This window comes from Schistocerca gregaria, chromosome 2 (assembly GCF_023897955.1).
Source record: "Schistocerca gregaria isolate iqSchGreg1 chromosome 2, iqSchGreg1.2, whole genome shotgun sequence".
In the NCBI taxonomy this organism is placed as follows: domain Eukaryota; kingdom Metazoa; phylum Arthropoda; class Insecta; order Orthoptera; family Acrididae; genus Schistocerca; species Schistocerca gregaria.
The window spans coordinates 475,840,611-475,855,255 of NC_064921.1; the positions used below are offsets into that span (position 1 = coordinate 475,840,611).

A 14,645-nucleotide genomic window follows, 5' to 3' on the forward strand; every position below is an offset into this window, starting at 1 on the left:
ACACTAGATCGCGTGTTCCAAATTTATTAACATTCAACTTATGGAATTGATTAAGGACTCATACCTTTAAATTGCCAATTCTGGCTATTATGAGCTGAAAGCATGTTTCCACAGGTTTCGTGCTGTAAAGCCGGGTTGTCTCTGAACTTGAGGTCTTCTAGGCTTTTTAGTTTTTCCAGTTCACTGATATACTTCCACTGAAATGTTTTAAAGAGGGAAATGAGTATTTATTGACAATATATATTAAGTAATTATTACTATGGGAAAAATAAACACACACAGAGAGACAGAGAGAGAGAGAGAGAGAGAGAGAGAGAGAGAGAAATGAAGACTTGGTGGGGAGGGAGGGAGGGAGGGAGGGAGAGGGAGTGGGAAAGGGATTGGGGGAGAGAGAGGGGGGAGAGGGAGTGGGAAGGGGATTGGGGGGAGAGGGGGAAAGGGGGAGAGGGGGAAGAGGTGGAGGGGGGAGAGAGAGGGGGGGGGAGAGAGAGAGAGAGAGAGAGAGAGAGAGAGAGAGAGAGAGAGAGAGAGAGAGAGAGAGAGGGGGGGGGGGGGGGGGAGAGAGAGAGAGAGAGAGAGAGAGAGAAGAGGAGAGAGAGAGAGAGGGGGGGGGGGGGGAGGAGAGAGAGAGAGAGAGAGAGAGAGAGAGAGAGAGAGAGAGAGAGAGAGAGAGAGAGAGAGAGATTCGTTTGATTAAAATAAAATCACTGACAGCAGATGTTCACAAGAAGGTGGAATTTTTGAAATAGTTTACCAACTGCTGGTGTCAGTTTGATGTTGACACTAGCAAGCGGTAGCATTACTTAGTTTGTGCACAGTGTTTAGCTAAGGTTGCTTTCTTACAGCTTTCTTTGTAGAAGTGAACAAAAACTACCTACCAATGTATGAGTATATATATTGAAATATTTTTATTAACTTGGTTTTCAACTTTGCCTATTTTGTAGGTGCTTCTGTTAGATGATACTTAATTATTGACACAGTTCTTTAGACAATTTGACCAGACAGCAAGAGATCTTTTTCTTTCACTTTTTAGATTCAAAACGGACTGTGCTTGTTGTGTATGGATGCCAGGAAAATTGAGTACAGTCACTTTAGTGTGAATATAGGGCAGTGGCAGGAGTGCAGACCTCCAGTATACTGACTGAATGAATACCCTTTGAGCCTTAACAACAGGTGCTGTCCTTTGCTGAAATTACAACTGAGCAAGTAGGAACCATCTCACCTTTTGTTGGACTACAGCTGACCTCCCAGCAAGATACAGATTTCCACAGAGGTCCGGATTTCTCGCTATTGAAAGCTCCTATGTTAGGTGAGTATGGTGCCCTTCCAAGAAGTGGCAGCTAGATTGGGAAAGAAGGCCAGTGGGGATACTGTATGGTTATCACCAGGTCTGTTCCGAGAAATGGAATAAGGTTTGCTTGCAGCTACTCTATCCAGTGTATGGAGATGACTGCAAGCTGTGGCTTATATTAGCACCAGTGATGCCTACTGCCTACATTCAGTGAGCATCTTCAGTTCCTTTCAGTGGCTGGCTGAAGTGATGAAGGCTGTTAGCCTCTTTCATGGTATGAATACAGACTCCATCACTTGTAGGATTGTCAAGGACTAGCTGTGGTCCTTTCACTGCAGACACATGGAAGGTTTAAACCAGAGGCTCCATTAACCTTGTGACTATCTCAGGTGCTGATTTCTTGATCTGCACTATCGGGGTGAATCAATAGGCCCCTTCATAGGTTACACATCCCAGAAGTAGCTACTTTAGTAGTGGGTACATGTGGCATGCAGATGAGAGATTCCCTAGGTCACAGAATCCTCTCAGTATACTGGATAGTCAGCTAGGAATAGTACACCAAAGAATCATGTGCAGGTTACATGTAGTTGTTACAAAGGAGAGTGAACATCTTTGTAAGCCGCATGAAGAAAATTTGAAACTAAAATCAGTGAACTGGAGAAGCTTTCAGGGTAAAGCTCCAACATTATTAATAACTCATTAGTTGTAACAACACACATGCAATACTAGGAAATGGAAAATAAACCAAAAGGATAGGATGGATACTAATGGCAGAAGTGTATTTTTAGCCACAAAAAATTTCATAATCTAAACTCCAGGCAGGAATATCAACAATGTAGGAAAAGACAGATTGCTTAACATAGTGAAGAGACCTTAAATTGCAGACAGGCACAACTAAAAAGACACTTACATAAAGCATTCGGCTACAGCCTTCATCAGTAAAAGAGAGACGCATACCATTCATACAAGCAAGCAAGCAAGCACACATCATGCACATATGACTGCCAATGCCAGCAGCTCGGGCATCCCAGCCAGAGCTGATAGTATTGGCAGTCATGTGTGCAAGATGTGTGCTTGCTTGCTTGTATGATTGGTGTGAGTCTCTCTTTTACTGATGAGGGCTGTAGCCGAAAGCTTTATGTAGGTGTCTTTTTAATTGTACCTGTCTGCAACTTAAGGTGTCTTCATTATGGTAAGCAGCAATCTGTCTTTTCTACATTGTTGAAATTTGTAATGTCTAATGAGATAGTATGAAGTAAGAATGCAATGCAGTATGGGTGAAGACAAGTACTAAGGTGAGACTGAGATGGTTTTGAAATGTTACCATCCATTTGTATTAAGTGTTTAAGTGGCAGAATGCTTGTAAGAAAACCAGGAAAATATCTTCATTCCCCTATCGGGCCATAGTGATGAGAGGAGAGACTGGAAGATGCATACATTAAGAATAAAAGACAAGGGCAAAGCATTTTGTGGCATTGTATTACACATATTTTCAAACAATCGTTTAGAGCATTTGGTGAAACACACAACTTACTAGGGACACTTATTTGATTAGTTAGCAATGAGGAGGTCTGAAACACAGGATTTTTTTTTAAAATCACATTTTGTTCGATTTTGTTCGTTGATCGATTAACTCAGTTTTTATTATTATTATTATTATTATTATTATTATTATTATTATTATTATTATTATTATTATTATTATTATTATTATTATTATTACAGAGGGCAGCTAACCCTCTGACCGCGATGAGCTACCGTGCCAGCTATCCAGCCTGAACTATGGTATTTTTTGTGCAGAGAACATGGCCACAGGGCACAAGTAATGATGAAGTCACCAGTAGGATTAATAAAGGACAAGGTGCAAATAGAGCAATGAACTGTGTTCTATTGAACAAAAGGCTAAGAGCAACAATGAAGAAGAGAATGTAAAATATGGGCACAATATTCAAATTACAGAAAAGGTCCATAAGAACAACAGAAGTAATAATAATTGGGATAATTCTAAAATTTTTTTTAAAGAGCCTGGGATCCTGACTGCTCCGCCAGAGTGTAATTATTACACTAACAACTGTAGTCATGATCATCGAACAAAAACCAACTCAACTTTTATGTACAAATAAGAATTAAACAAAAAATTCAAAATAGTATTTCCTACCTGAACATCAATATGTAGAATAAACTACTCACGGAAACACAAGACATAATTAGAACCAATATGTTTAAAGAAAGCAGTTATGTCTTTTTTTCGGAAAAGTTTATGTCAGGAGTGTTCAAGAGTCATAGAACGAACACCAAACATTACCGCTAACTGCTTCTACCCCACCACTCACTATGGGATATGTAGAAGGCGAGGTGGGGCAAGGGAAGGAGGTTGGAAGGGGGGGGGGGGGAGGGGAGGTGGAAGGAGCTTCTGTCATCACTATTAAACCCAGGAATGTGTTTCGTCTACTCTAAGGTGGAGCAGGCAGCGTAACTGGGCTGGTTTTATAAGATGTTGAAAGCCATTCTCAACACTGCAAGCGGAATACTACTACACAGTATGCCTCAATGGCGTATGTTTGATGCTGCCATAGCATATTATTGAAAAATGAAAATTAAACACATTTTATGAGATCATGTAAAAGCATCACTTTCCCTTGATGTGTTGATAAAGGGCAGTTGTTTCACTGTGTATGCATAATAGCAAGATGTAAGGTGATAGTTAATTATTACCTTAAGTCATGCATACCTCACTAAGAGCAGAACAAACATTTTGCATCTTTTCTTTAAGAACTGTTCAGTTTCTATAAGTTTTAGTGAAAGCAATGTCATGTGTTCAGGCATTCTGATTACTATAAAAGTGTACTTAGTTAATACCAACATCACTGATGTTATTCTCTGAAAGATGCAGCTGTTTTAATGATGGAAAAAGTTCAGTCTTCTGTTGTTCATACTCCAGAGGGAAGGCAATTTCACTCACACCTGTGTTTGAGATGTTCAAAACTTCTAACCTGTTAGGAAAAAAATTAAATCATGTCAATAGGAATCAAATAACATGTATGTATTACAGGTATGACAATTATTTCCATTAAAGAAACATGACAGTCAAAAACAACAAACATAAATGTCATTTTTCAATGAAAAGCATCCAAGCAAGATTAAAAGGAAAACGATGAAGTGACTTTAAAAGATACAGCAATACTCATCACACCTATTTGGTCATATAAGGTAAATCTTATCCAAACTTAATTATAATGGCATCACAATTGGAAGGAAAACTTACGTATTAAGTTTACCAAGTTTGTTGATTTCATGCCAGTGTCTAATTTTATTTCCTTCCAAATCTAACAGTCGGAGGTTCTGTAGAATATTTGGGGGGGGACTGCTTAAAGTCGTTATGCAGTTGAAGGGTACCTAGAAACAATATCACGGTTTCAACCACTTTATAGTACAAAAAATGCACAATATATATTATTATTATTTCACTTTATGACTTATCTGATCTATGAACTATTGCTGTTGGTGTCTTCACCCTCACGTGCTCATTTTGTTGTAATTTTATTATGCTTACAGTTTTTGTTTCATCTCAGGTTTCAGTTTAAATACACTGAAATGTATGACCACAAATCACACAGACAGAAACTACCTGACTGGTACATATCTGAGGCAGTGATAGATTTCTTTGCAAAAAAGAAACCAGTTTATCCATCTAGTGAAATCTGATCCAGTTGACAATTATTAAAAAAATGAGAAAAAAATAAGTCTCTTACACTGAATAGCAAACTAGCAAGAAGATTTTGCTGAATATTTTTTTGGTTATATGGAGCTAATATTTTTTAAAGATTGTGTGCTGTGATGCTCATCAACTACACGTTTTGTCTTTTCTTTCCCCAAGTCCTCTTGAATTTTTACCTACATGTTCCAGTTTTTTGTTGGCACTTGGTCAGCTTCTAAAGACTGGGCTTAAATTCATTTACTGTTGTAATATTACAGCACTCTGTTGAAAGCCAGTTACAACAGTCAGCTGCTAACAGCACTTGTGATCAAAAATTCATTGCTTCTCTCTATGACATGCTCAACTTAGGCAAAAGATGAAGATACCAGTAAACAAACATAGGAGAGACAAGTAGACAGGGTGTACCAGTACGAATGGCCAATATTCAGGGATATTGTAAAAATGGCTCTGAAATGCATAATTGAAGAGCTACGAACACTTCACCTTTGACACCTCTTTGCTTTCCATAATTTGAGAACCGTAGTATGGACTGAACCAAGAACAAATTGTCCAGTAAACATGAGCTCAGAAGTCCAAACCTTAACAGCTATAAGCACTTTTACCATCTTTGCTACTGTGAAACATATCTCTTCTGCTGATAAAGTGCTCGTAGCTCTTATGTCATCCATTTTAGAGCCCATGTTTACTAAACTTCTTTGCTTCAAATGTTTGTTCCTGTCATATTCCTGAATACTGACCATTCCTCCTGGGACACCTTGTATAATGACTGAAAATTTAAATAAAAATTGCATTTTTACAGGCAGAATTTAAAAGTATTCAGTACGAAATAATGTAGTAGTTACTGTCACAACTACATTGCACTCATGATGGACAATAAGGGACCAAATATTATATCTGGCTTCCATGCGAGACATTGTTACTTTGATTCACACACAGATAAAGTGATGATTCTAAATACTTTTTCAACAACATTAGGAGGAGGATAGACTGCAACTAACTGAAAAAATAATCCACTGAGTTGCAGACAGACACAATGAAAAGACTGTTATACATTAATACCTTTTGGCCAAAGCTTTCTTCAGCAAAGAAAAAGACACACACACACACACACACACACACACACACACACACACACACACACACACACACACACACACCTTATACATACATGACCGCTAAGACTGGCAGCATCTCACACACACATGACCGTTTCCACTGGCAGCTCTGAGCGGATTCCGGTCAGAACTTTGTTTAACAATCTTTCTGTTGTGCCTGTCTTCAATTCAGTGGGTTATCTTAACAGTGAGTAATAATATGTCCTTTTCCTAATACTGTTGATATTACAACCTGGAATTTGCACTGTTTTAATACTTTTTGAGTTCTGAATATTCTAGCTTTTGCCCAAATATTCGATGACACATGGGTTCCCTTCTGCCAAAATGATCCATTACTCAAACATAATTTATATATGTTCATGCAAACAATGGAAAATCCAGGATAAAATGCAACAATATTATGAAATCAATAGTTGCTACTGGCCATATAACAGAAATACTGATTTGCAAATAGACACAACAAAAAGACTGTCACAAAATGAGCATTTGGCCAACAAGGTCTCTGTCAAAAATAGACAGATGACACACACACACACACACACACACACACACAAAATCACCACAGCCTCTTGTAGCTCAAGCCAGACTGTGAGCAGCAGTGCATGGTGGGAGAGGCAATCAAGTGGGGGTAAGGAGGAGGTGGGGTCGGGGAAGGGGAGGGATAGCATGGTAGGGGTGGGTGATGGTAAAGTGCTGCTAGGGATACATACAGGGACAAGTTGGAGAGAATAGGGCAGCTACATGCAGAGTTGGGAGGTTAGACATGGATGGTGGGGGGAGCTTAGCAAAATAGGAGAGAAGTAAAAAGACTGGGTATGTTGGTGGAACAGAGGGCTATGCATGTTGGAAAGGGAACAGGGAAGAGGCTAAATGGGTATGCACAATGACTAGCAAAGGATGAGGCCAGGAGGGTTACAGGAACGTAGGATACATTGCACGGAGAGTTTCCACTTGCACAATTCAGAAAAGATTGTGTTGGTGGGAAGGATCCAGATGGCACAGGCTGTGAAGCAGTCACTGAAATGAAGAATATCGTGTTGGGTGGTGTGCTCAGCACTGGGGTGGTCCAGTTGTTTCTTGACCACAGTTTGTCAGTGGCCATTCAAGTGAATAGATAGCTTGTTGGTTGTTATGCCCACGTAGAATGCAGCACAGTGGTTGCAGCTTAGCTTGTAGCTCACATGATTGGTTGCACAGATAGCCCTGTTCGAAGTGGAGGTATTGCTAGTGGTTGGTAGGTTTGATACAGACAGAGGTACTGATGTAATTACCTTCGGAGTGGAGGTCTACATTGAGAAAGATGGGTTGTTGGATTAAGTAGGACCACATGAAGCAAACTGGAGAGAAAGTGTTGAGGTTCTTGAGGGATGTGGGTAGCGTGTCCTCATCCTCAATCCATATGACGAATATGCCATCTGTCATTATTATTATTATTATTATTATTATTATTTGGGTTGAAGGGGTGCTCGACATCATGGTCATCAGCACCCTGACGAAAGGTCAACGTGCAATTCTCATGGGTGGGGACAAAGGCTGTCCCCACAGGCGGAGCAGTTTATAACGTATTAAAGTCTGCTGTCCTTCCCCACCAATTTCGGGGATGAGGCCTGACCGTTCACAAAATTTCACCACTCTTGTAACACTGGTATCGGCATCTGCGAGGATGGTGGGCAGATCTCTACAATGAATCTGAAAGTGGTGAGAGGCTTAGGATTCTGAGGGTTTAGGAAGGCTTCCTCTATATGGCCCATGAAAAGTTTGGCACAGGATGGTGCCACGAGAGTGGCATACCCCAAATTTGTTTGTAGGTACGTCTTCAAAGGAGAAGTAATTGTGAGTGAGGTTATAGTTGGTCATGGTGACTAGGAAGGATGTTGTTGGTGTGAAATCTGTCGGGCACTGGGAAAGGTAGCAATCAATAGCAGTAAGGCTATGTGCATTAGGTATGTTAGTGCAAAGGGAGATGACATGAAGAGTGATTTACCAGGACACTGTGTAGTAAAGAAATAGGGACTGTGGAGAGTAAGTGGAGGAAATGATTGGTATCTTTTGTACAGGAGGCTAGGTTGCAGGTAATAGGCCGAAGGTGTCGGTCTATGAGAGCATAGATTCTCTCACTGGGTCATAGTAACCGGTCATAACGGGGAACTCTGAGTTGTTGGGATTATGGACTTTAGGAAGCATGTAGAAGGTAGGAGTGTAGGAAGTGGTAGGAGTGTGAAGAGAGATGGATTACGGGGAGAGGTTCTGGGATGGGCCTAAGGATTCCATTTCTGGAATGGAGCTACTGTGGCACGGTATGGAGATGTGAATCTGACAGCTGGTGGAATCCTTCTGGCAGGTAATCATTGCAGTTCAAGACAACAGGAGCACAGCCTTTGTCGGCAGGAAGGATTATACGGTCGGGACCAGTTTTTAAGTGGTGGATTGTAGTTCTTTCTGCAGATGTAAGATTAATTTACATGTTCAGGGATCTGGGGAATGATGGCGAGGCAAGGTTTGAGGTTACTAAATTCTAGAAAGTTAACAATGGGTGATTTGGGGGGCAGTGGGGGTGGTTCACAGTTGGATGGAGGAGTGATCTGAGTCAGACAGGATTCAAAATTGGTCTTTGGTTGAGTCTGATTGGTACGGCTGGTGGCAAAAAAGTGTTGCCATTGTAGGTGCCAGGAGAAGGAGAGAAGGGTTTTAACAAGTCCTGCATGATTGAATTTGGGACTAGGGCAAAAGGTGAGACCTTTGGAAAGGATTGATGTTTCTGCGAGGCTAAGGCTTTTGGGGGAATAGTTTGCGACTGTGTTTTGGATCTGTTTATATTCTGGATTCTGAGTGGTGGTGGGAGGGAGTTTTGGAGGGTGAAGTAAATGTAGTAGTCTGCAAGACAGGGTTTGCCAACTATGAGAGGACATGGGGGAGGTTCGGAAGTTAGTGCAGAGGTGATGGTAAGTAGTAATCCAAGGCAGGAGTAGGAAGTGAGCAGGACGGAGAGCTTTTTGAGGTAGTGTTGTGCATGTCCCTCTAGTTCCTGGAGGGCAAGCATTTCAATGTGTGTTACAGGAGCCAGGAATTTGAGATCTACATGAATACTCTGCAAATCACATTTAAGAGCCTGGCACAGGGTTCATCAAACCATCTTCACAATTCTCTATTATTCCAATCTCGTATAATATGTGGAAAGAATGAACACTGTCTTTTTATAAGAACTCTGATTTCCCACATTTTATCATGGTGATTATTTCTCCCTGTGTACATCGGTGTCAACAAAATATTTTCGTATTCGCAGGAGAAGGTTGGTGATTGGAATTTTTTGAGAAGATCCCGCCGCAGTAAAAAATGCCTTTCTTTGAATGATGTCCACCCAAAATTCTGTATCATTTCAGTGACACTCTCTCCCTTATTTCGTGATAATACAAAACATGCTGCCCTTCTTTGAACCTTTTTGATGTACTTCGTCAATCCTATCTGATAAGGATCCAACATCACACAGCAGCATTATAAAAGAGGTGGGTTGGTTCAAAAGAGGGGGGAAGGGACCAAACTGCTAGGTCATCAGTGCCTCGTTCTAATTAAAATAATTCCACGAGGGTGGGAGTAAAATAATTGAGACATACAAAACACAGCTGGAAGAAAAGCAGGAGAAAACCACAAGAATGACAGAAGGGCAACAAAGAATAAAATGGACAAAATCAGACAAGAAAACCACAGACACACACAAGAAACATGTAAAAGAGATCAAAACAAGAAAGCAGATTACCATGGCTAGTTGACCATGAGAACAAACATGAGAAGCCAGCCACTCTGCAACACATTGAAACCTCCACCCTAAAAGCACTAGGGTTGAGGACACACGAGGGACAAAGGACATTCGCTAAAACTTAGATCAAATGATAAAACCCACCCTCACAAATAAAACTTAAGCTGCTGTTGAGGCACTGTAGCCCAACACCAAAGATAGGGTGCTGGGAAAGTTAAAAGTCCACCACAGAGCAGCTAAAAGTGGGCAGTCCAGCAAGAGATCGACGACCGTCATTTGTGAGCCATAGTAACACCGAGGTGGGTCCTTGCAATGGAGGAGGTAACCATGCATTAGCCATGTATGGTCAATGCGGAGGCACCAGAGGACAACTGATTGCCTGCAAGAGGACCGTATGGAAGACTTTCGCACATTCATAGTCTCCTTAGTGACACACAGTTTGTTGTGCATACTGTTGTCATTCCATCTCCCAAAGCTGAAAAACCCTGTGGCATAAGACAGAATGCAGATCAGTTTCGGAGATGTCCATCTCCAGAAGCGGTTTCTGCATAGCCTGTTTGGCCAGCCTGTCGGCAAGTTCGTTGCCTGGGATTCCAGCGTGTCCTGGGGTCCACACAAACGCCACTGAACGACGGGACCGTTCCAGGGCATATATGAACTCCTGAATGGACGCTGCCAAAGGGTGGCAAGAGCAGCACTGGTTGATAGCTTGCAGGCTGCTCAATGAGTCAGTACATAGGAGAAATGACTCGCCTGGGCATGAGCGGCGTTCTCAAGAGTACGAAACTTTAATACTCCCTTCTAAGAATTCAACATCGGTATTCCAGCTTAAATTCTAGTCTTTATGTAGAAAAAAAAATTATTGCATCAAACTTATCCATAGGACGATTGTTATGATAACATGGTTTCTAATATATTGAAGGTGTTACAACATTCAGGACTTACCTTTAATTAATACAGATTATTATTTCCAATTATTACTGACAGAATATAAATCTATGAGCAAGTGACTTACATTGAACAGGCCTTATACAGGGTGTACATAAAGTCTTGGAACACTTTCAATTATTTATTGCACAAGAACCAAATGTTGTAAAGATATCATACATATGTCATTTTTAAGAGAAACCCTTAACGATTGCCCCCCCTCCCCCCATGTATACCACCACAGCATAGTTTGGTACTTTGCCGATAGTCAGTGCTAGTCACAAACATGGCGAATTCAGGTGCGGAGCAAGCTTTCTGCATGTTGTAGTTCAACAAAAATAAGTGTGCTACAGCTATTCAACAGATGTTTAGAACCAAGTATGGTAAGAACCCACCACCAAGGACGGCCATTTACCACTGTCACAACAAATTCATTATGACGGTTTGCTTGTGCCCGGCAAAGAGAAGCGGACATCCCAGTGTGAGTGAAGTGAATGTGGAGTGCGTACAAGAAACATTCATGAGGAGTCCAAAGAAATCTGTGTGTCGTGCATTCCGTGAACTCAAAATGGCTCCAATGACAGTGTAGAAAGTCCTGCGACAGAAGTTCTCTATGAAAACATTCCAATTGGAGCTAGTGTAGAACCTCAACGACGATGACAAAGGCAAGCGTTTTGAATTTTATTCACAGTTGCAACAACTGAATGAGGCTGGGGTTGACACTGTTGATCGCTTAATTTTTAGCGATGAAGCCACTATTCACACCAATGGGAAAGTGAACAGACAATTGTCGAATCCGGAGTACAAAGCATTCACATGAATGCATTGAATTTGAGCGTGATTCCCCAAAGGTAAATATTTTTTGTGCCTTGTCACATCGAAAACTGTACAGGCCATTCTTCTTCGCCGAGAGCACTGTCATTGAATATTCCTACCTGGACATGTTGCAGCAATGGCTGATGCCTCAAATGCAATTAGACTCTCCGTTATTCTTTCAGCAGGATGGGGCTCCACCCCATTTTCAACTTGAAGTTTGTGGGTACCTGAACACTGAACTGCCGCATCGATGGATCGCCTGTGCTACACAAGGGGACAGCTGTTTCATGAAGTGGCCTCCCCAATCACCAGATCTCAATCCGTGTGGCTTTTTTCTGTGGAGACGCATAAAAGATCTGGTGTATGTACCGCCTCTACCATGTGATGTAGCAGAGTTCGGGACATGAGACGGGAAGCGACTGCCACTGTTGACAATGCCATGCTGGGACAGGTATGGCAAAAATTTGATTGATCTAATGGGTTACTCATGGTTTGCATATCTAACGTTTGTAAAAAACTTTCAGAGTTTCTCTTCAAAATGCAATATGTATGACACCTGTACAGTGTTTAGTTCTTGTGTAGTAAATAATTGAAAGTGTTCCCAGATTTATGTACATCCTGTAATAGAACTTTGAGCATATCATATTGTACACTGTTTCAAACAATAATTCATTGCATTCACAGTGAAAATCATTGTTGGCTTCGGTATGATAAGCCATTCTAGAGTGCTGTCCCTAATCCTGTATTTCTCAAACCGTAGATAATCAAGGAATGGTTAACTAAGTTTAAGGACTTGAAATTACAGAAGATACCTGCAACTTGGTTCCCATGATCTAATGCTTTGCTAATCTTCCGGGCAATATTGCTTTCTAAAGTCATAGTGTTTTTTCAATGTCAGGATTAAAATTAATTACTCAGAATAATATTACATTTTGTAATAAAATCTTTAATTGGGATTGCAGCTACTTTCACCAATCTTGCTGAATAGACTGGAAGAATAGAAACACACCAATAGTTTGACACGTTTTCTCTTGATCCAGTTGGATGTTTCATATCTGTTATGCTAACACATTAAAATGTATATGTTCGAAAGATTGGTTGGTTATTAGTATTAATCACATTGGTGACAGCAGACAAACACACAAAAACAGTTGTTCAATACACAACAAAAACATACATGTATTGATCACCTAATGGAAAGTGCAAGTGAAACATGTGATGTGACAAATGTGGATCAAAGAATGCCAGAAATCGGCCAGCTGGAGTTTGAAAACTAACAAATACATCTCCAGGACCACAAACGTGTTAAAAGCACTGGAAATCTTAAGTAACACCGAACAATAAATTTACAATACAGAACTTTTACTACAAAAAGTTGCTTCAAACCTAAAAAGCAAGAGAAATTACGACAAAATGTAATATATTATATCCACCATGTAATACATTTATTGTACGTATCCAACAAAACATGTATTTCAGGCCACTGATGATGCTTCCCAAATAAAAGAAACAAAATGCGTATGGCAATAAACAAACTGCCTTCATTTAGTTGCAAGGCGATACACACTTTCACAAATTTAGAGCAGCTAAGGGAAAGACGGAAAAAAGATAAATTGACCTTTATCACATCTTAAAAAACCTTTAGTAAATACTGAGATTCTTTGCGAGTCATTTATTCATACAATCAGCCCTCACTATATTTGTGAATAATTTTTTAAACACTCTGATACTTTAATTGGATTAACAATGGTGTTTTTGTTTAACTTATTCTTCAATATTTAATGAGTGCAAACTACAATACGTAAGTCTGATTGAACAACTGACCAAACCGCATCTGTCTTACTGTTAAGTTTTAAAATTAAATTATTATTTACTATGTGCTGTGTTGCTTTCACAACATTTTTCCATATAATTTTGTTCTGTCTGGCACCATTTAAAGCATAAAAATTATGTCTAAAAGTTTTCTGTAGCACAATACAAACCTGCAACTTATGGATATGAGGCCACATGGTGGCGCAAATCAATACATCACACCAGGAGTATGACATTTTTCCAACTATGATATGTTCCAATGATAGAAATGATGACTTCAGAGATAAAGCATCATCTGGTATCACTAAGTGATTCTCACTGAAAAATAAATAAGGAAGTTAAATAAAATAATATGTGGATGCAAGCCAAACTCAAGTTTCTTTTTACAGTAATCACATATCATCTTTTTTTACAATTATCATCCATCCTCTACACACAATAAAAATTACCTAACATTCAGTATCCGCAGGAACTGTAGTTGAATAGCTATTTCGGCAACTGCTGTCCAGTTATTCAGCAGATTCCTTGAGAGATCAAGCTCCCGAATTCTTGGACATAGTTGGAATAGCTCACCTGGACTACCAGCAGTGCTCACTTGATGTTCCCTTAACCATACAACTTGAAGTTTACTGAAATCACTGTAAAAAGCAATGAAATTACCTGTCTATCAATAAAGATATAAAGAAAATAATTAAAACTAATCTATCAAACTAAATTACTGAGTTTCACTGATGTGCTAATATGAAGGGTAAAGAAAGTACAACTAAATGTAACAGTGGGTGATGGCTGAGAATATCAAGTGATGATAAAACTGACATAATTAAGACATAATGGGAAGGGTAAAGGTGACGACTCACTGTATAGTTGAGGAGCTGAACACATTACTGCCATGAACAAAATCCCAATGAGGTAGGGAGGGGCTTCTTCTAAATGAGGCTATGGGAAGTCTGTTTGTCAACAAAGTTTGGCAAACTCTGTCTGAAAATGTGTTAGTAAGAGCTACAGTATACTGGGCAAAACACTGCTGTTAACTTTAGATGAGCCATTTATAGGCAGATAGACTATGAGAGAGACTTTTTAGAGCAGAGCGGATGGTAGCTATTCAACTGGAGGTACTGTTGATGGATGGTGGGCTGTATATGGATGAAAGTTTTAATGGAGTATTGAAGAGTCAGACCTCAATATCCATGAAAGTGGCACACTGGAATGAAG

General features: G+C 40.1%; 1 protein-coding gene across 1 annotated transcript in view; it reads right to left on the reverse strand.

Moving 5' to 3' along the window:
• The window catches only part of LOC126335845 (tubulin-specific chaperone E), a 64,288-nt gene that overhangs the window by 19,365 nt on the left and 30,278 nt on the right, over nt 1-14,645 (reverse strand). The window contains 6 exon segments of the mRNA XM_049999315.1: nt 65-112; nt 114-197; nt 4,155-4,284; nt 4,557-4,687; nt 13,604-13,751; nt 13,883-14,071. Of these exon segments, the coding sequence (XP_049855272.1) occupies nt 65-112; nt 114-197; nt 4,155-4,284; nt 4,557-4,687; nt 13,604-13,751; nt 13,883-14,071 (730 nt within the window).